At 42.2% G+C, this 23,037-nt stretch overlaps 1 protein-coding gene across 14 annotated transcripts in view; it reads left to right on the forward strand.

Moving 5' to 3' along the window:
- Window positions 1–23,037, forward strand: part of disp1 (dispatched homolog 1 (Drosophila)) — a 476,889-nt gene that overhangs the window by 314,230 nt on the left and 139,622 nt on the right. For 13 of the 14 annotated variants that reach the window (XM_059982659.1, XM_059982662.1, XM_059982660.1 and 10 more), the window contains one exon: window positions 14,707–15,274. In XM_059982659.1, the coding sequence (XP_059838642.1) occupies window positions 14,745–15,274 (530 nt within the window). In that variant the 5' untranslated portion in view covers window positions 14,707–14,744. Of the gene's footprint in view, window positions 1–11,686; window positions 11,768–14,706; window positions 15,275–23,037 lie in introns of those variants that run through there. The other variant, XM_059982670.1, reaches the window with a different exon arrangement.

Here is a 23,037-nt window from a genome sequence, read left to right on the forward strand (position 1 = left end):
CAGCAGGAATGTTAGTAGTAGCCATATCACCCTCCTTTCCTCTTTGTTCAGATATAGTAGGTAACGTGCCGAAAACCCCATGGTTATTTACTTTAAATTTACAACTTAATGATAACTAATGATGCGCTGATGTTAAGTAATGGACATTGTGGTATGTCTTAAGAAAAAGCTGATTTAAACTTCCCTTGTTTATATATTTTAAAGTTTTTTATAAATATACAAATGCATATTATGATTTTTTTAAATGTAGAAGCTATGTTCCCTCTAATTTTCTTACAGCTGCACAGACCAACCATTGCTTTGAGCAGGAATTTTTACGTGGCCTGCAAACTGTATAGCACATTATACAAATAATCATTTTAGCTGTGTGACAACAAATGCTATGTGCATCGGAGTATTTCAGTTACTACACGGCCGTGCACTAGCACAGTTTGGAGAGAATAGTGATGTAGAGAGATAAACCTTTGCTGGCAATTCCAAAGCAAGTTTAGATATTATTAAAATACAGATTTTAATTGGAGCAAAGGATCCAACAGCTTTATTTTTTCGTAATGAAGAAATTGTCAGCATTTCCTAAGCAAGTGTCTATTTTACATGATTAAAATTAGTAGGTAAATGAAATCTCAGCAGAAAATTAATGTCCCTGAAACCCTGTTACACATCACACAAGTGTTCCTAAGGCTGTCCTTTGAGGAGGTCAGTTGTTGAGATTCTGGCCCTGAAGGAAAGGTTAACTGGGCTCCAGTGTCTCCTCTCTGTTGTGAGTGTGAACTCTAGTGATTATGGTTTGAGGCAGATATGTACTGCACCACGGTTTCTAAAAAGACCAGCGTCTGAAAGCTGACACAAAATATGAAATATGCTGGAGAAAAATGTTTTTCTAGAGTTGGTCTGATTGTTTAGGAATAGGAGCAGGCTGTTTCACTTCCTCAAGCCTGTTGTACAATTTGCCTAGATTAGGATAATCCATATCCCGCCTCCATCTCCTTGTTTCTGTAACATGGAAAAAATAACATGACGTGAATAAGTTCAAAGATAATAGAAGTTAACAACAGCAAGTAAATCATAAGAACAAAGCAGTTAAAGATTAAAATACTGAGGTTCTGGAAGATCAGATTTATTATTACTTACCTATATGACATAAGTTTCACTGTTTTGCAAGTGCATAAAATTACAATAAATATCAAAAACAAATACTACAAAAATAGAGTAATGTGGTGGTATTTATGGGTTCATGAACCATTCAGAAATCTCATGGAGGAGGGGAGGGAGCTGTACCTCCTTCCTGCTGGTGATAATATAAAGGGGCACGTCCTCGATGATGAGCATCCTCGTTGATGGATGTCACTGCCTCTGAAGATTCCTTGTTGATGGGGAAGGTTGTGCCCATGATCAAGCTAGTGAGTCTACAATCTCTACACCCTCTTGCAATCCTGTACATTGGAGCCTCCATGATTAGCAGTACAATGACAATGATTAGATTACTGATTTGTTCTCTGTGCTATTAAGTACAATAACTAGATCTTATTTAAAATGGTTCAAGTAGAAGTGTAGTGTAGAAAGTTGTAGGTCAGTTGAAAATGGACATCAGTGGGAAGTGGATGCTAGTACATTGCTGGATGTTCAGCAGTGAGGAAATTACAAAAAGAAACACTTGGAGATTGGAGATGCTAGTTCTAATAATTGAAAAATAGTTTAATGTTTTTTACGATAACTAAAGTCTATTTTTGAAATGTTAAAAAATCTATTTACTGGTCATTGGTGCCTAAGTCCATTGTTTAGGTTAGACTAATGACAATGGGATACTATAGTCAACATATTTTTAAACAAGAAGTTCACGTCATGTCATTTTGAACTGTTCATTATTAGCACAAATGGTGGACTAACATTGTAATAGATGAGAAGAGAAAGCTGAGTGGAGCATCTATACTGGAGCACTGACAGAAGGAATGAATGTGGATGAATGCTGGAGATAAAGGGAGAATCATTGATTAGATAACCAGCCTTGTATTTGATTTTTATCCAGTTCAACGGAGAATTTGATTCAGCACTTGGTAAAAGCATAGAAACACGAGACTGCAAATGCTGTAATCGATAGCAACAAACAGGGGGACCTAGCAGGTCATGCAGCACCTGGGAAGGGAAATGACTGTTGATATTTGAGGCTAAGGTCCTTATCTGGAGCTTAGTAGCAGTAGTTGTATGTGTCTTCTTCACACACTTCCTCAGATGCGCTCAAGTGAGTTTCAGAATTCATACTCAAGAGCTCGTTCTTCTCATGGATACAGGAAAGACTTCCATGCACTAGCTTAAACACTACCCTTGAGATAAAACTGCTTTGTGAGAATAGTATAAAGGGGCTGTTTCTTTATATTGATGTACAATAAGTAGTCTTTCCTATTGCAAACCCCCTTCAATCAATTTAAATCTTCTATTTTCATTGCCATTTCTTGTCATTATCAGTCATGTGGTCATTGGTTCTCTAAGCTTTTCTCCTGGATTCAAAACCTACTGGGCTGAAAGATTACTCAATTCCTCCACTTGCACCTCCTTAGATGTTCATATGTGAGATGGCTTTACAACATTAATTCAGAAGCTGTCAAGTGTCAAATAATACTCGCCCCTTGCTATATCCAACACAAGAGTCTAATCACTTCTCTTTGATATTCAATGCTATCTTCACTGCAGTGTAGCCTACTCTTAGTTCAGTCCAATTACCAAATATTTAGCCATGGATGCATATTCCAGAGCAAATACCTAACCTCGGTTCTCTAAACCTTTGAGTTCTACTAGTCAGGAGTTTTGGGGGATACTCTCCACTTGCATGGATAAGTGCAATTGCAACAGCACTCAAACTCAAACATCATCCAGGACAAAGCAGCTGAAATGATTGCTGACCCATCCATCAGCCAAATGTTTACTGTTCCCAGTAGCTGTAATGTTTAAATCCATGCATTACAAAGATGCACCAGCAACAATTCATCAAGGCTCCTTTGGCAGTTTCTTCAAAAGCTGCAACCACCACCAGTTAGATAAGATATCAGGTTTCTGGAAGATAAATATGAACTCCTTGACCCTATACCCCTCTACTAATCCTCTCTGACCTGCACACTGTTTTGACTTGGAAATCTAATTTTCTTGTCTTATTGCTCTAACATTTCAGTCTCAGACAGCCTACCTTAAAGAGCTGCAGAAAACTTCATTAGACAGACTGGAGCAGTTCATAAAATAGCTCAACACCATCTTCTCAGTCAGTCAGAAATGGGCCCTGCTAGTGCTGCCTACAATCCAAGAACCTCTCTTGGCCAATCTCCAAGCTTCAAAGCCTCACTTTGAAGATAGCAGCCTGCCCAAGTGACATGGGCTGAAGAATGAAACAGACAAGGGACTAACCACTATTCAGCAGAACAATTGTGCTAATATCCCTTCTTGGATGGTGTCAAAATTATTGAAAATTCTATCTAAAAATAGTGAGTTTACCTTGATATAGACTGAAGAAGTTTGAGAAGCTTGCCTTGGTTTACTGGATATAAACCAAAACAGAAATACTCAGCAGATCAGACTGTGTCCATGGGGAAGAGAAACAGGACTAACGTCTAAGGATCATCGATCAGAAGCGTTAACTCTATTTCTTGTCCAGAAGATGCAGCATGACCCATTAATTATTTTAAACATTTTCTGTATGATAATTTATCATTAATTATATGTCTTGCCAACCAACTTTACCATGTTGGTTAAAAGACAAATTGAGTTCAAATGTACAACCACTTTTTCCTCTGCCAATTCCTTAGGGAGGAATTAAGAGTTCTGCACAAGTGTTAGATATACATGTGCATTTAAATCTTTTCTTGGTGTCTGATAACTGTTTAGAATTGCTGTAATTTTATTTTTTAGTTGGTCTGTAATTATTTTTTTTGATACATTTAACATATGGAAACTAATAAATGTTTCAATGTGCAGTTCAAGCCATGGAAAGCTTATAAATATTTCAAATAGTGCAGTGAATAAGAGGGCATGTCGAGAGTTAGACTAGTAGGCTGAACTGCTAATTTGTCAAAGGATATGAGTTTCCATACACATAGCTAACAACAATAAACTCAAACTTAACACCTGTGCATATTTGAAATACTGTGCAGTGTGTAATAGCTTTATTTCCTTTTTATTTTTGGGAAAATATACTTCTGATGTTCTACCTTGTTTTCCATTCTAATTATTCTTTGTTCTAGCTCTAGAATCATGAACTTTAGTCACAGATAGGTTGAGATGATCTCCATTTGAATAGTGTGTGTGGTGCCATTTTCTGAGACACTAAGCACAAGATTTATTCTTAAATTAGTGTATCATTGTCAACATCTTGACACCTAGTCTTCAAATTTGAATAAGATCCAGATTTATTATTCCCATCTACATCAAGCCATCCCGTGAAATGCATCATTTGCATTAACAACCAAAACACATAAGGATGTGCTGGGGCAGCCTGCAAAGTGTTGCCACACATTCCAGCACCAACTTAGCATACCCATAATGCTCACATAATGATACAAAATGGAATACAACAAGCAAATAAACATACATAGCCTGTCCTCCAACTTCAGGACAGGTCTCTGGGCCTCCAGTCTGCATAATTTGGCCAATGGGCTTCAACCTCTGGAATTCTGATCAACCTTTGGGCTTTGATCTTTGGTATCAAGCCCCAGACTAGCAGATGACGGGACTCTGAACTCAGGTACAAACCTTGGGTGTGCCGATTCTCCGGCCCTTATGTCTTCTGCTTGCATGGACATCAGATCCTGGGACCCACTGACCTGGAGCAGCCCAACAATCATAGATGTCCTTTGTCACCCGTCCACTTCACTGGCCTTTTGTACACAGAGCAGAGGCCTAGACTCCAGATGTCCTTCATCCAACATCTAGGTATTTGGCCTTTGAATGCACTTTGTTACCTATTCATATGCTAGCCATTAACTCTGGAGCAGAGGCCTGACCTCTAACTCCTCAACATCTCTGTCCCTCTAATCTCTAACTCCCTCACATCACTATCCTTAAATCCTAACCTGACTCCTAGCTTCTCTCTCTGTCCGAAAACCATCACTATGAACTTAAAAAACATCTAAGTTTGAGCCAAGATCTCAATAGAGACCACAGGAAAGCAGCTAACATAATCAAAGACCCCTCCCACCTTGGTAATTCTCTCTTCTTTCTCTTCCCATAGTGCGAAAGATACAGAAACTTGAAAACATGTACCATTAAACGCAAGTACAGCTCCTATTGAACAGAGTTTTTACATACTAAAAAATGAATTCTTGATCTTCCAATCTACCTCATTGTGGCCCCTGCACCTTATTCTCTTCCTGAACTGCACTTTCTCAGTAACAGTAACACTATATATCGCATTCTGTTTTCCTTTTTTACTACCTTGATGTACTACTTCAATGTGGAATGATCTGTCTGGAAAACTGTCTTTTATGACAATAATAATCAACCCTCAGTCTTATAAACTCCAAAGAATACAGACCTAAACTGACCAATCGCTCTCAACAGGGTTAACCTTTCATCCCAGGAATTAGCCTAGTGCGTCTCCTTTGGAGTATGAGATTTATCCTCATAACTTGGATTCTAATACTCATTTTCAGAGAGTGTTAAGAAAAATATTTGCACCTTAATGATTTAGCTGAGAACTTTTACCCAGTTTAATTGAGATTTCCTTGTAGCTAGGCAAGAATCATACAGCAGAGAAACAGGCTCTGTGTCTGTGCTGACCATCATTCGCCCATTGTACAAGTCCTAAATTAGTCCCAATTTTTATTCTTCCCAACTCCCCCTATATTCTACACACTAACAACACGTTACAGGAGCCAATTAACCCGTCAATCTGCATATTTGTGATGTCGTACAAAACCTCTAGGGAGAATGTGCAAACTCCACACAGACAGCACCCAGAGTCATGATTTAACCCGAGTCTCTGACGCTGTGAGGCAGCAGCACTGTGATATACAACATGTTGCACATTCTTGTACACAAGACACCGAAGTTAACAAGGAGAGGTGGCTTGGTGGTTAATTGGATAGCGTTCAAAGGTGGAGAGAGGAAACACCAAGAGAAAGAATTGCATTGTGAGCATTTCAAATGACAAGGATGTCCATTTCAATTCCATACTCCTCACCTCTAATCACCTTTTATAGGGGTTTTGCTTCTAAGCTTGTTGAGGTAGATCCAAATTTGTTGTGACTGATACGGTAGTCATTCTGGCTTTTTCTCAGCTAGGTCCCGATGACAAACTTTAATGAGGTACTCAGCTGCTCAGCGAGAGGCAGTGAAACAAAATCTGATCCCATCATCCAGCTGGAGAATTGTTAGTGCAATGAGAATTCTGGTTGCCTGGGGTCCCTGGCTTTCAGCTACAACGAAAGCTAGTTAAATACAACACTCTTAGTCTGTTAAACATCATATATTATGGAGGATGTACTTAATGCACTGAATGATTACAGGAAGTTCTGTGAGGCAGTATTTATCTTGGTACAAAAATCTCAGGACAGACAAACTCCCTGAGTGAAGAATAGAATCTAAAAGAAATGTATTACCCCCACCACCACCAAAAGCAGTTGTACTTACATGCAATAAATTCATACATCCATTTTAAATAACAAACAAATCGGTAATGGAAATTAAAATACATGATCAATATACAACTTTTAAATGCAGCTGAATGAGTTATGGGTTCAAACCCTTCTCCAGAGCTTTGAATACAGAATCCAGATTGTCAGTAATAGTGTTTAGCTGAAGGAGTGGGCACTGGCCTTCAAAATGAAATTTTAAACCAAGGTAGATGTGAAGTTGTCATGGAATTATTTAAACGTTCTCATTGCACTATTTAAAAGTATTGGTACACTAGCCTTCATAAGTCAGGCTATGGTGTGGCTGTACAGCTGGTAAGGCCATAGTTGGAGTATTTTGTTCAGTTTTGGTCGCCTTGAGAAAAGATGTTATTAAGCTTAATAGAGTGCAGAAATTATTTACAAACATGCTGCCAGAACTCAAGGGACTGAGTTATAGGGAGAGGGTGGACAGGCTAGCAGACTGAGATAGTCGTATAATGGTATATAAAATTATGAGGGGCACAGATAGGATGGATGCACCCAGTCTTTTTCCTAGAGTTGGGGAATCAAGAACTAGAGGACATTGATTTAAAGTGAGTGGAAACATTTAATAGAAACTTGAAGGACAGCCAGGGTAGTATCAATGTGGAATGAGATGCCAAAAGGAGTAGTTCAAGCAGGCACAATAACAACTTTTAAAAGACGATTGGATACGTACTTGGAAAGATTTAGAAATTTATGGGTCAAATGCTGGCAAATGGAACTAGCTTGGATGGCTCATCTTGATCTGCATGGACCAGTTGGGCTGAAGAGCTTGTTTCTGTGCTGTCTAATTCTATTACTAATAAGGCAAGATAATTCTGGCCAATCTTTCCCTCAATCAATATCCTAAATACATAATTTTTTGGCCATGATGACATTGATACTTATGGGACCTTGTATGTAAATTACTTGCTGTGTTTCTTACAGTGCAACAATAACTGCACTTTGTGATGCTGTGAGAGGTAGTGTATAAATGGAGGCTTTCCTTTTGTCAACAAATCCTGCTTCAGTTGTTCACCCTCCCAAGTTCTATTCATCTGAACAACCAATAATACTAATAATGATAAGACCATAAGACATAGGAGTAGAATTAGGTCATTCAGCCCTTCGAGCCCATTCTGCTATTTCATCATGGCTGATCCTGGATCCCATTCAACCCTATACACCTGCCCTCTCACCATATCCCTTGATGACCTGACCAGTCAGCGAACTATCAACTTCCGCTTTAAATATACCTTCAGACTTGGCCTCCACCATAGTCTGTGGCAGAGCATTTCACTTATTCACCACTCCTTACTCCTTACTTCTATTCAAAAAGGTTGCCCTTCAATTTTGAGGCTGTGCCCTCTAGTTCTGGATGCTCCCACCAGAGGAAGCATCCTCTCCACGTCTAGTCCTTTCAACACTCGGTAGGTTTCAATGAAATCCCCACACATTCTTCTAAATTCCAGTGAGTACAGACCCAAAGCTGCCAAATGCTCCTCATATGTTAACCCCTTCATTCTCGGAATCATCCTCGTGAACCTCCTCTGGATTCTCTCCAATGACAACACACCTTTCTGGATAAGGGGCCCAAACTGTTGACAGTACTTGGCCTGACTAGTGTCTTATAAAGCTTCAGCATTATCTCCTTGTTTTTATATTCCATTCGCCATAAAATAAGTGCCAACATTGCATTTACCTTCTTTACCACAGACTCAAGCTGAGAATTAACCTTCTGGGAGTCTTGCACAAAGACTCCTAAGTCCCTTTGCACCTCTGATGTTTGAATTTTCTCCCCATTTAGATAATAATCTGCACTATTGTTCCTTTTACCAAAATGCATTGTTTTATGTCTTCCAACACTGCATTCCATCTACCACATTTTTCTCATTTTTCCAATTTGTCCTGCTGCAATTGCATTGCTTCCTCAGTACCACCTACCTCTCCACCTATCTTCATATCATCTGCAAACTTTGCCATAAAGCCATCAATTCCATTATCTAAATCACTGACAAACGATATTGACCCTTGAGGAACACCGATAGTCACTGGCAGCAAAGCAGAAAAGGCCCCTTTTATTCCCACTCACTGTCTCCTGCCTGGTAGCCATTCCTCTATCCATGCCAGTATCTTTCCTGTAACACCTTGTTAAGCACCTTCATCTGAGGCACCATATCAAATGCCTTCTGAAAATCTAAGTGAATGACATCCACTGCCTCTCCTTTGTCCACAATGCTTGTTATTTCTTGAAGAACTCTAATAGATGTGTCAGGCAAGATTTCCCATTACAGAAACCATGCTGACATTGACTTATTTTATTATTAATCTCCAAGTACCTCAAAATCTCGTCCTCAATAATGGATTCTAATCCTTTCCCAACCACTGAGGTTAAGCTAACTGGCCTATAATTTCCTCTTGTTTGTCTTCTCCCCTTCTTAAAGAGTGGAGTGACATTTGCGATTTTCCAATCCTGGAGGACCATGCCAGAATCAAGTGATTCTTGAAGGATCATGACCAATTCATCTGCTATCTCCTCAGCAACTTCTTTCAGAACTCTGGGATGTAGTCCATCTGGTCCAGGTGACTTATCCACCTTAAGACTTTTCAGTTTACCCAGCACTTTTCCTATGCAATAGCAATGGCACTCCTGCTCCCTGACACTCATGGACTTCTGGCATTCAGTTAGTGTCTTCCACGGTAAAGACGGAAGTAAAGTACTTATTAAGTATCATTTTCCAGTGGTCCAATATCAACTCTCGCCTCCCTTTTATTCTTTTATATAACTGAAAAAACTCTTAGTATCCTGCTTTAGTTTGCCCTCATATTTCATTTTTTCCCTTCTAATAGCTTTTTATTGTCTTTTGTTGGATTTTAAAAGCTTCCCAATCATCTAACTTCCCACTCACTTTTGCTACTTTACATGCCCTTTCTTTGCCTTTTATGTAGTCCTTGTCAGCCACAGTTGCCCACCCCTGCCATTTGAGAACTACTTTTTCCATGAGATATATCTAACCTGCACCTTGTGAACTATTCCCAGAAACTTCAGCCACCTCTGTTCTGCCTTCATCCCTGCCAGTAGCCCCCTCCAATCCACCAGGGCAAGCTCCTTCCTCATGCCTCTGTAATACCCTTTATTCCACTGTGATACTGATACATGTGACTTGTGCTCCTCCCTGTCAAATTGCAGTGTGAGTTCAGTCAATTCTGATCACTGCCTCCTTAGTGTTCCTTTATGTTAAACTGACTAATAAAATCTGGAGTATTACACAACACCCTATTTAAGATACTCTTTTCCCCAGTAAGCTTGAGCTGTTCTAAAAAGCTATAACAAAGGCATTCAGCACAAGCCTGATTTTCCCAATCCTCTTGCATACTGAAGTTCCCCATTACAATTGTGACATTGCCCTTATTACCTACCCTTTCAAGCTCCCTTTGCAATCTCAGTCGTACATCTTGACTATCTGGAGGCCTATGGGAATAATGGGAATCTGAGTGAGTAACCTTTGAAACTGCTGTACTCAGGTGTCGGCAAAGGAATATGTCAGATCTGATTAATAAAATCAGAAGCACTTGCAGCTGGAAGCTTAATGATAAAACCAAAAATGTTGGAAATACACAGTAGATCTGAGTAGTTACTTGTCTCAGTTTTATCTCTGCAGATTCTATAGAATCTGAACTGAATAGTTCAGTAAGCCTTATTACAATTTTCAAAGAGGTGGAAATGGGATATAATCTCACTTCTTTCAGATGTTAAGCCAACGTTCTCCAGTCTGCCCAATCAAAAGCAGCATCTAAAAAACGCTCCTGCCTGAATTTAGAGTGTGTTAGTTAACACCTGGCAGCTGCTAGCCTTCTTCAGCCAGTATTAAACTAACAAAAAGAAAGCTAAATCTCTCATTCCCAGTGCTCCTGCCCTTTGATATGTGCAGTTTAAACTGTGATACAGGTCGCCTCTTGCCTCATACGGCTTTGCTTAGTTTGTGTGCATCTTAAGTTCAGCCCGCAGGCTGGTGCCAGTTGTCCTTTGATCATTTCTCTGAAAGCTGATTGTTTATCTATTGGCCAGTAAAGGCTCCTTCAAAACACAGAAGGGACTGCTTGTGATGATATTGGATCTTTTCAGAAGTGCTACATTTCTACATAATTAATGAGGTTTTAACAATACTGAGTAAAACATTAAAGTAATAAAATTTAATTACAACAAAGGCTGAGTAGTTTACATTTTGGAATCCCTTGAATAAATTGGTAAACTGGTTTATTATTGTCACGTGTACCAAGGTGCAATAAAAAGCTTGCTTTGCACACTGTCCAGTCGTATAATTTCATTACAAAAGTGCATTGAGGTTGTAAAAGGAAAAGCAGTAATAGTATGCAGAGTCAGGTATGGCAGTTAGGCCGCTTAGCCAAATACCTTACACCTCCCAGAGGAAAGTCATGTCACCGTGTTCCTGACGAGCTGTCTAAGGCAGGATAAGAGGTGGAATTGTGGAGTGGTGGGGATGGGGCAGGATAGACTGAAGAAACTATAGTTCTCTTTGGAATAGATGGTTATTAAGAGGCTGCATAATGTCATGAAGACTTTAGCAGGGTAGATGAAATACACTCTTGTCTTTGGTAGGGAGTCAAGAATCAGGGTTTATAAATAAAGGATCAAAATGAAATATAATGAGTGCATAGGGACTGGAGCACAGGCAGAAGTGGGGATAGATTCAGAGACCCTGCCCACTCTGGACTTTCCCTATAAGCACCCTCCTCCCATTGGGCAGAAGCACATACCACCAGGTTCAAGGGCAGCTTCTGTCTCATTTTTATAAGGCTTTTGAATGGTTTTAGAAAGACCTCACAGTCTATATCATCATAGCTCTGCACCCTACTGCCTGCGTGCACTGCCCTTAACTCTGTAATCTTAACTCTTTGTCCTGCATTCGGTCACTGCTGTTCCTTGTACTACCTCAGTGCAATGAGCTGTCTGGATGGCATGCAAAACAAATTTTTTCACTGTACTTTGGTACATGTGACAATAATAAACCAATTACCAGGTGTAGCATTCAGCAGGAAGCAGAGCAGTCTACCTTACAGGGCTTTGGGGAGAGAGTGAAATTCTGTAACAGCTGGATTGCTTTTGTATAGTTAATGTGGATTCTATGGTCAGTATGTGCTTTGTGTTGTTACTATTCAGAATCAGATTTATTATGATTGTTGTTTTACATGTGTTGTTTTGCAGCAGCACAACAGTGCAAAGACATAAAATTACCATAAATTATGAATAAAAAAACAAATAATGAGTTAGTGTCTTGAGTTCATGGGCCGTTGAGAAATCTGTTGGCAAAGGGGAAGAAGCTGTTCCTGAATTGCTGGGCGTGAGTTTTCAGGATCCTGAACCATCTCCTTGACTGTGAAGAGAAGAGGCATGTCACAGGTGATGAGGGGCATTGTTTCCTGAAGATGTCCTCAGTGATAGGGAGGATTGTGCCTGTGATGGACCTGGGTTAGTCTACAATGCTCTGTAGTCTCTTGTGATCCATGCTGTTTTGCAATTAGCAATGAAAGGAAGGAGAAATTATCTAGTCCTAGTTCTGTAGATTGAAAAGGCTGCTATATTGGATTCTTCAGGAGGGTATTCTGACATGTCACTTAGAATTACCTTTCTCTTCATCAATAATTTCTGTAAAAATATCTCTGCAGATCTATTGATAAGGAATAGGCAGCATTACTTGATAAAATGAGAACATTTTATTGACTCCAAAGGTTTCCTAGGGAAAGATAGATGATGTTTATTGGTAACACACACAAGATGTTGGTGGAACGCAGCAGGCCAGGCAGCATTTATAGGAAGAATCACTGTCGACATTTTAGGCCGAGACCCTTCGTCAGGACTAACTGAAAGGAAAGATAGTAAGAGATTTGAAAGTAGTGAGTGGGGGGGAATGCAAAATGACAGGAGAAGACCGGAGGGGGTGGGGTGAAGCTGAGAGCCGGAAAGGTGATAGGCAAAAGGGATACAGAGCTGGAGAAGGAAAAGGATCATGGGACGGGAGGCCTAGGGAGAAAGAAGGGGGGAGGGGAGCACCAGAAGGAGATGGAGAACAGGCAGAGAGTGATGGGCAGAGAGAAGAAAAAAAGGACGGGGGGGGGAATAAATAAATAAGGCATGGGGTAAGAATGGGGGAGGGGCATTAATGGAAGTTAGAGAAATCAATGTTCATGTCATCAGGTTGGAGGCTACCCAGATGGAATACAAGGTGTTGTTCCTCCAACTTGAGTGTGGATTCATCTTGACAGTAGAAGAGGCCATGGATAGACATATCAGAATGGGAATGGGACGTGGAATTAAAATGTGTAGCCACTGGGAGATCCTGCTTTCTCTGGTGGACAGAGCGTAGGTGTTCAGCGAAATGGTCTCCCAGTCTGCGTCGGTCTCACAGGGACCACACCGGGAGCACCGGACGCAATATACCACACCAGCCGACTCACAGGCGAAGTGTCGCCTCATCTGGAAGGACTGTCTGAGGCCCTGAATGGTGGTGAGGGAGGAAGTGTAAGGGCAGGTGTAGCACTTGTTCCGTTTACAAGGATAAGTGCCAAGAGAGAGATCAGTGGGAAGGGATGGGGGGGACAAGTGGACAAGGGAGTCGCATAGGGAGCAACCCCTGCGAAAAGCAGAAAGGGAAAAATGTGCTTGGTAGTGGGATCCCGTTGGAGGTGGCAGAAGTTACGGAGATTTATATGTTGGACCCGGAGGCTGGTGGGGTGGTAGGTGAGGACAAGGGGAACCCTATCCCGAGTGGGTGGATGGGGTGAGGGCAGATGTACGGGAAATGGGAGAGATGCGTTTGAGAGCAGAGTTAATGGTGGAGAAAGGGATGCCCCTTTGTTTAAAAAAGGAAGACTTCTCCTTTGTCCTTGAATGAAAAGCCTCATCCTGAGAGCAGATGCAGTGGAGACAGAGGAATTGCGAGAAGGGGATAGCCTTTTTGCAAGAGACAGGGTGGGAAGAGGAATAGTCCAGGTAGCTGTGAGAGTCTGTAGGCTTATTGTAGATTTCAGTAGATAAGCCGTCTCCAGAGATGGAGAGAGAAAGATCAAGAAAGGGGAGGGAGGTGTCAGAAATGGACCAGGTAAATTTGAGGGCAGGGTGAAAGTTGGAGGCAAAGTTAATGAAGTTGACGAGCTCAGCATGCGTGCAGGAGGCAGCGCCAATGCAGTCGTCAATGTAGCGAAGGAAAAGAGGGGAATGGATACATATGTAGGCTTGAAACATGGACTGTTACACAAAGCCAACAAAAAGACAGGCATAGCTGGGACCCATATGGGTGCCCATGGCTACAACTTTGGTTTGGAGGAAGTGTGAGGAGCCAAAGGAGAAATTATTGAGAGTAAAGACTAATTCTGCTAGATGGAGGAGAGTGGTGGTAGAGAAGAACTGGTTAGGTCTGGAATCCAAAAAGAAGTGGAGAGCTTTGAGACTTTCCTGGTGGGGGATGGAGGTATGTAGGACTGGACGTCCATGGTGAAAATAAAGCGGTGGGGGTCAGGAAACTTAAAATCATTGAAAAAATTCAAAGCGTGAGAAGTGTCACGAACATAGGTGGGAAGGGATTGAACAAGGGGGGATAAAACAGTGTCAAGGTATGCAGAAATGAGTTCAGTGGGGCAGAAGCAAGCTGAGACAAGCGGGAGGTGCAGGGTGTGGGAACTATGAGGTTGGTAGCAATGGATGGGAGATCCCCCCAGAGCTTATAAGGTTGGTGATGGTGTAGGAGACAGTGGCCTGGTGCTCCTTAGTGGGGTCATGATTGAGGGGTAAATAAGAGGAGGTATCAGCGAGTTATTGGTGCCCCGGCAAGGTAGAGGTCAGTATGCCAGACTACAACAACGCCCCCCCTTATCGGTGAGTTTTATAGTGAGGTTGAGATTGGTGCGGAGGGAGTGGAGAGGCAGAGTGTTCAGAAGGAGTGAGGTTGCAATTGGAACAAGATGTGGTGCTTATAGGTGTTTGTATTATGTTAAAGTCATCTGTACAAATTGTAATATTCCTTGACTGTAAAGATTATAAAATGTTGTTTTCTTTTCCCTCTGTTTCCAGAAGCCTGACAGTTGTGAAGGAGCCAGTGGAATAAGAGCATGGCTATGAGCAATGGGAATGGTGACTTCATGGTTCAGAGCAATGGCAGTGTCCCATCAAATGCTAACGGTAACAGCGTCCCTGCAGCCTGTGATGGAGACCACCTCTCCCAACATCTGTCATCCAAGGAGACCTCAAGGAGAAAAGTGAGTCAGAACAGTATGCTGCCATATGGTATGGCCAAGCCATCCACCCTCTTTCCAGAGAGCACGATAAATAACCAAAGACCTACACTGCAATGTTGCCATCATTGTCCATTCCACCATCCGTTGTGTTGTCATGGTAACCAACCAGATTGCCATTCCTTGGGAAGTACCACCGTCACTTCTCCATTGACCCCCTCCTGCCTGCAGCCTCACTCTGAGTACCCGACATCTGTGTGCCAAAACAATCCCCATAACCATTCGGCTGGCTGCTGCCATCAGCCAACCTCACCTCTCATCGATCACACTCCGCTTTGTCTGCATCATCGCTGGCCCGACCATTTCCAGCATCAGCCTCTGCAGCAGCAACACATCTCAAACATCAGGTATGCTCCTTCAAGGCAAGCTTTCATGCATGCAATGTGTAAATGGTTTAACGACTTAATTCCGAACATAATTGTCAAGGAAAGAAAAATAGTTAAGTTGTCTAATGATAGTGAGTCATAATGTTTGATGTCATGGTTAGAAAATCAGGTGACTGTGTATGGGTAGCTAGTACATTTTGCCTGCTATAGTATGAAGTAATTTTATTTTCATCCTTTTTGTACAATGACTATCTGATTCTTTACTCAAGCTCGGTCTTTGGAAGTAAACTGATCACCACAGTTCAGGAGTGAAGTGGAAGTCCAGAGGATGCCCAGAAGAAACACAGTCATACAGCACAGAAATAGACCCTTCAGCCCAACTGGTCTCAAGTGACCAAGATTACAATCTAAGATAGTTCCATTTGCCCATGATTGGCCCGTATCCCTCTCAACCTTTCCTATCCATGTACTTGTCCAAGTACCTTTTAAGTGTTGTTGATGTACTTGTCTTACTAGAAGCTTACTAGATTTATTCGAAAACAATAAAATAGAATAGTACCAAGAATGAAGGTTATTTTGCTTAGAGCAAGAAAGTTGTATAAGAACAATGTGAGTTTAATCAGGATAAAAGGAGGAAAGCTGTTGCTTTCATAGTTAGTTCGATGACTGTGGGACATAGATTTACTGTGGTGAACAAATGATACTTAGGTATTTTAATTGAAATATTTTATTGCATTGGTAGCATTTATGATCTGGAACTAAGATAGCAGTCCTAGTCTTCAAGAGGAAATTGGGGTTGTTATCTGAGAGAAAATCATTTTGACCACTATGAAGAGCCAGCATGGTCTTTGATATATTAAATGGCTTTCTCCCCATACTGCCGTTATGAAGTATATTTACAATGTGCAACATTAAGGTGAATTAGAGATGATGAAATTTTTGGGGTGACATCAGTTTGGAATGGTGAATTAAGAGCCTTGTACAAGAAATCTGTTCAAAGTAAATTTGTTATCAAAGTACATATATGTCACCATCTGTTACCCTGATATCCATTTTCTTGTGGGCACACACTGGATACAAAGAAACACAATGAAAAACTATACACAAATGACCAGCATGCAAGACAACAAACTGTGCAAATACAAAAAGAGAGAAAAAAACAAAATAATTATAAATAAATAACCAATAAATATCAAGGACGTGGGTTGTAGAGTCCTTGAAATTGAGTCCATAGGTTGTGAAATCAATTCAGTGTTTGGGGGAGTAAAGTCGAGTGAAGTATCCCTTCTGGTTCAAATGGTTGAGGGGAAATATCTGTTCCTGAACCTAGTGCTGCGCATATGTTGTCACAAACAGCACTGTTCTCAGTAATTCAGTGTCCCTTCTTCACAATAGGCATTTGAAATTGAGTGGACTGAGTTATGGAGCAAGTTTGACCAGGTTAGGACTCGTTTTTGGAGTGTAAGAAAATGAAGAATGATCTTACAGAGCTGTACAAACTTGTAAAGGGCATCGATGGGGTCAACACACACAGTCTTTTTCCCTGCTTTGGGGTATCAATAACTTAGAGAGCATAGGTTTAAAGTAAGAAGATAAGAAATAGGAGCAGGAATAGGCCATCTGGCCCATGGAGCCGGCTCTGCCATTCAGTCAAACCATGCCCTCATTTCCACCTACCTGCCTTTTCTACATAAACTTTAATTTCCCTGCTATGCAATAATCTATCTAACTTCGTCTTAAATTTATTTAATGTGGTACCCTCTACTGGTTCCCTAGGCAGAGAATTGCACAGATTCACTATTCTCAGAGAAAAGCAGCTGTTCTTCATCTCTATCATAAACCTATTCCCTAAATGTTAAGGCTAAGAGAGGAATGCTTAAAGGGATCATGAGGGAACTTTTTCACCCAGAGTGCTCTTGGTATATGGAGTGAGCTGCCAGAAGAAGTGATTGAGGCAGGTACATTTAACAGTATTTCAAACGTGCATGCATTTAGAATGTTATAGGTGAAACTCATGCAAATGGGACAAGCTTGGTTGCCATGGACCAGTTGGGTCAGAGGGACTATCTGTTCCATTCTTTCCATCGGCGCCAGAGGACTGGAGATAACTCTTCCTCACCATGCGACTTTCAGGAAACTACTTGCATCTGCTCAATGGCTGTCCATCCTGTCATGATCTAGGCTTGGCAATTAGTGCCTTTGTAAATCCCTGGTTACTCTGACTGTATGTTGGAAGCTAGTTGATGTGTATAAATTGTACCCCAATAGGAAACAATGATTTTGTGATAAAAAAGCATTGTGAATTAAACTGAATTTTTCACTGCACTAGTACTGGATCATAAAATATCTCCAGTTCTTGTGTTGGACTCATAATCTTGATGTAATTGCTAAATGTATGTCTTTGAAGTTTCTCATAGCACCCATTTAAATTCACTGAGGGAACAGCGCTGTTCACAACAGTGTGTGGTATTTTATGTAGGCTTGTTGGAGGAATCAAATAGTGATGGAATCTTCCTGTAGCACAAAGCAAGCTGTGATTGAGCACCTAATGTCAGCAGCAGCCAATGAATTTAGAAGGTTATTTTCTTTGGAAAGGAAATCCCATCTGCTGCTAAACCTTTTTCTGTTCACAGTATGTCGGAAATAACGATTATTTTTCCCTCGAGAAATGCAGATTAGGAACAGGGGAAATTAATGTGTCCAAATGTTGGCGGCATTTAAGTTTTAAGTTAGCAATTGTTTCCCAGGACTGAGGTTTATGAGATAAATTGCAAATGTTTGCACATTCTATGAAAAAACTGTATCCAAGTATTTACTTTTCCATGTTTGGTGTTTACCCTAACCTGCCTCTTCTGTCTGAAGAGGATGTAAAGAAGCCAGGGAACTATTTTTGAACAAGGTCTCCCTAGTATTCTGACCAATATGTATTCTTTAATTAAATTCACTAACATTAGGTTATTTTTTCAAAAGTAGCAAAGTAGAAACATAGGATGGTACAGCACAGAAACAGACCCTCAATCCATCATATCCATGGCAACCACAATTTTCCTGTTTTTATTACTCTCATTTGCCAGCACAATGAACATCTTTGGACTTGTGGATAATGAGGAAAGTTTTCAGAAGATATAGATGGGGGTCATGGGTGGAGTGAATGCATCCCATCTTTTTCTGAGAGACATGAATGAAAACCTAGAGTATACTGTAGGTTTATGGTGTATCAGAATCAGGTCGATTATCACCAGGGTGTGTCGTAAAATTTGTTAACTTAGCAGCAGCAGTACAAAGCAATACATGATAATGTAGAAAGAAGAAAATAAGTAAATCAATTAGAGTAAGTATATATACTGTATGTATATTAAATAGTGCAAAAAAAACAAATAATATATATTTTCAAAAGTGAGGTAGTGTTCCTGGATTCAATGTCCACTTAGGAATCATATGGCAGAGGGGAAGAAGCTGTTTCTGAATTGCTGAGTGTGTGCCTTCAGGCTTCTGTACCTCCCTCCTGATGGTAACAATGAGAAGAGGGCATATCCTGGGTGATGGGGGTCCTAATAATGGATGTTGCCTTTCTGAGGTACCGCTCCTTGAAGATGTCTTGGATACAATGGAGGCTTCTACCCAAGTTAGACCTGACTAATTTTACAACTTCCAGTAGCTTCCTTAGTCCTGTGCAGTAGCTCCCAAATACCAGACAGCGATGCCTGTCAGAACGTTCTCTACGGTACATTTATAGAATTTTTGAGTGTTTTAGGTGACAAACCAAATCTCTTCAAGCTACAATGAAGTATAGCTGCTGTCTTGCCTTCTTAATAGCTGCATTGATATGTTGGGACCAGGTTAGATCCTCAGGGATTTTGATACCTAAGAAATTATTCACCCTCTCCACTTCTGATCCCTCTTTGAGGATTGGTTCGTGTTCCCTCCGCTTACCCTTCCTGAAGTCCACAATCAGCTCTTTCATCTTACTGACATTGAGTGCCAGGTCGTTGCTGCGACACCACTCAACTAGCAGGTATATCTCACTCCTGTACACCCTCTCATCTCCTTCTGAGATCCTACCAGCAATAGTTCTGGTAGCAAATTTATAGATGATATTTGAGCTATGCCTAGCCACGCAGTCGTGGTTATAGAGGGAGTAGGGCAGTGAACTAAGCACACACCCCTGAGGTGTACCAGTGTTGATCATCAGCGAGGAGGAGATGTTATCACCAATCCACAAAGGAAAGCTTCAAAGGGATCTGAAGGGTATCTTCTTCACGCAGAGAGTGGTGCATATATGGAATGAGATGCTAGTGGAAGTGGTTGAGACAGGTTTTAATAGCAACATTTAAAAGGCAGTTGTACAGGTCCTGGAAAAGAAAGGTTTAGAGCAGGGTTTCTCACTGGGGGTTCCGTGAGCGGTTGCTAGGGGTTCTCTGAGAGAAGGTGATTTTAGAAAAAAACATTTATTTGTAATTCACGCATCGCACAATGCTAACAATCGCAGTGATGGGCAGTGACTGAGCATCTTTGTTTGTAATCTCTTAGAGGTCTCTCAGCCCAGTATGGCAATGCGTAGTAAGACCATGTTTCCTTGCTTGAGCCCATTCTCAGTTTTTAATGCAAGGTAAGTAAGGCCATTGCTATTTGGTAAGTGCTGTATTACACGGACGGGAGGACGGTAGGTTAATGGTGAGCGCTGTATTACACGGAGGGGAGGACGGTAGGTTAATGGTGAGCGCTGTATCGCAAAGAGGGGGAGGACGGTAGGTTAATGGTGAGCGCTGTATTGCACAGAGGGGGAGGACGACAGGTGAATGGTGAGCACTGTATTGCATGGAGGGGGAGGATGGTAGGTTAATGGTGAGCGCTGTATTGCAAAGAGGGGGAGGACGGTAGGTTAATGGTGAGCACTGTATTGCAAAGAGGGGGAGGATGGTAGGTTAATGGTGAGCGCTGTATTGCACAGAGGGGAGGGTGGTAGGTTAATGGTGAGCACTGTATTGCACGGAGGGGGAGGACGGTAGGTTAATGGTGAGTGCTGTGTTGCACGGAGGGGGAGGACGGTAGGTTAATGGTGAGCGCTGTGTTGCACGGAGGGGGAGGACGGTAGGTTAATGGTGAGCGCTGTATCACAAAGAGGGGGAGGATGGTAGGTTAATGGTGAGCGCTGTATTACACGGAGGGGAGGACGGTAGGTTAATGGTGAGCGCTGTATCACAAAGAGGGGGAGGACGGTAGGTTAATGGTGAGCGCTGTATTGCATGGAGGGGGAGGATGGTAGGTTAATGGTGAGCGCTGTATTGCCTGGAGGGGGAGGATGGTAGGTTAATGGTGAGTGCTGTATTGCAAAGAGGGGGAGAATGATAGGTGAATGGTGAGCACTGTATTGCACGGAGGGGGAGGACTGTAGGTTAATGGTGAGTGCTGTGTTGCACGGAGGGGGAGGACGGTAGGTTAATGGTGAGCGCTGTATTGCACGGAGGGGGAGGATGGTAGGTTAATGCTGAGCGCTGTATCGCAAAGAGGGGGAGGACGATGGGTTAATGGTGAGTGCTGTATTCCCTGGAGGGGAGGATGGTAGGTTAATGGTGAGCGCTGTGTTGCATGGAGGGGAGGACGGTTGGTTAATGGTGAGTGCTGTATTGCCTGGAGGGGAGGACAGTAGGTTAATGGTGAGCGCTGTATTGCACAGAGGGGGAGGACGACAGGTGAATGGTGAGCACTGTATTGCACGGAGGGGGAGGACGGTAGGTTAATGGTGAGCGCTGTATTGCACAGAGGGGAGGGTGGTAGGTTAATGGTGAGTGCTGTGTTGCACGGAGGGGGAGAACAGTTGGTTAATGGTGCGCGCTGTATTGCCTGGAGGGGGAGGACGGTAGGTTAATGGTGAGCGCTGTATTGCACAGAGGGGGAGGACGACAGGTGAATGGTGAGCACTGTATTGCACGGAGGGGGAGGACGGTAGGTTAATGGTGAGCGCTGTATTGCCTGGAGGGGGAGGACGGTAGGTTAATGGTGAGCGCTGTATTGCACAGAGGGGGAGGACGACAGGTGAATGGTGAGCACTGTATTGCACGGAGGGGGAGGACGGTAGGTTAATGGTGAGCGCTGTGTTGCACGGAGGGGGAGAACGGTTGTTTAATGGTGAGCGCTGTATTGCCTGGAGGGGGAGGACGGTAGGTTAATGGTGAGCGCTGTATTGCACGGAGGGGGAGGACGGTAGGTTAATGGTGAGCGCTGTATTGCATGGAGAGAAGGACAGTAGGTTAATGGTGAGCTCTGTGTTGCATGGAGGGAGAGGATGGTAGGTTAACTGTGAACACTGTGTTGCACGGAGGGGAGGGCGGTAGGTTAATGGTGAGCACTGTATTGCATGGAGGGGGAGGACGGTAGGTTAATGGTGAGTGCTGGGTTGCATGGAGGGGAGGACGGTAGGTTAATGGTGAGCGCTGTATTGCATGGAAGGGAGGACAACAGGCTGTTGATGAGCATGAAGTGAGTTTTCTGAGCATTGAATAGATTTGTCCAACTTGGGCTGTGATGCAGCCTCTCCCTACCCCACCTTCTCCGCGTGTGCTGCAGACTGACTTATGGGAGCAAACAAACTCTACCAGAGTAGTAGAAAATTGGAGGAAATATTCTAGACCTAGCCATTTGGACAATTCTGATAAGGTTAATGAAGAATTAGTCTTCTGAGTCATTTCACTGTACTAATGCAGCAATGGACACAAAAAGTATGTTTTTTTTTGCAAAATTATAAAAGTTTATTTACATAACAAATATCACAAAGTAAAAACATTAAGCATTTACAAGACAGTGAATAAATTTCTCTCCGAAGTTTTGTCAACACATCCAGGTGAGCACACGGGGAGATAGCATACTTGACCATAGCTACTCTCCCTTGTGCACACTTACAAAGCGCTTCTTCACCTCCCTCCCAATTTGGAAAATCAGATCACCCTTCCATTTTGCTGCTGCCAAAGTATAGGCAGAAGCTGAAACAAGAGGTGGCCATAGTTAAAACCATCCACAGTTGAACGGTTTGAAGATATCAACATTGTCTTCCATGATGACAATGTCTCTGAGTTCATGGAAGGGGTCACGAGTTTCATTGGGAGGTGCATTGAGGATGTTGTCCCTCAGAAATCGGTCAGGGTCTATCTAAACCAGAAACCCTGGATCAACAGTTCAGTGTGAACAGAGCTTATGTTGCCAGTAATCCTTAGCAGCTCAGGAAATGTGGTTCTGATCTGTGCAAAGTCATCCAGGCAGCAAAACAACAGTACAGAGGCAAGATTTGGTCTCAGTTTTCCACCAACAACGCACACAGCTTATGGCAAGATCGCACACCATTGCAGTCTTCAAAGCTAAACACAGTGGGGTTTCTAACATTGCTGCCTGTCTCCCAGACGAGCTAAATCTTTTTAACGCTTGATTCGATGTTGCCAACACTGAGCCCCTGAGGAGACCTGCAGGTGATGTGACCGGTAGCTTGGTCATCTCTGAGGCCGAAGTACGCAGGTGTTTCCAAGGAGTGGATAGTCGCAAGGCTGCAGGACCAGACTGCATCCCTTGGCGGGTATTCAGGATGTGCACAGCACACCTGGGAGGTGTGTTTACAGACATCTTTAATCTCTCCCTCTCCCAGTGTAGAGTGCCCTCCTGCTTCAAAATATCCACCATTGTCCCTGTACCTAAAAAGAGCAAGGTAACATGTCTAAATGACTGGTGTCCTGTCGCACTCACCTCAATAATAAGCAAATGCCTTGAAAGGCCGGATAAAGACTACATCTGCAGCT

The sequence above is a fragment of the Hypanus sabinus genome, chromosome 10 (assembly GCF_030144855.1).
Source record: "Hypanus sabinus isolate sHypSab1 chromosome 10, sHypSab1.hap1, whole genome shotgun sequence".
In the NCBI taxonomy this organism is placed as follows: domain Eukaryota; kingdom Metazoa; phylum Chordata; class Chondrichthyes; order Myliobatiformes; family Dasyatidae; genus Hypanus; species Hypanus sabinus.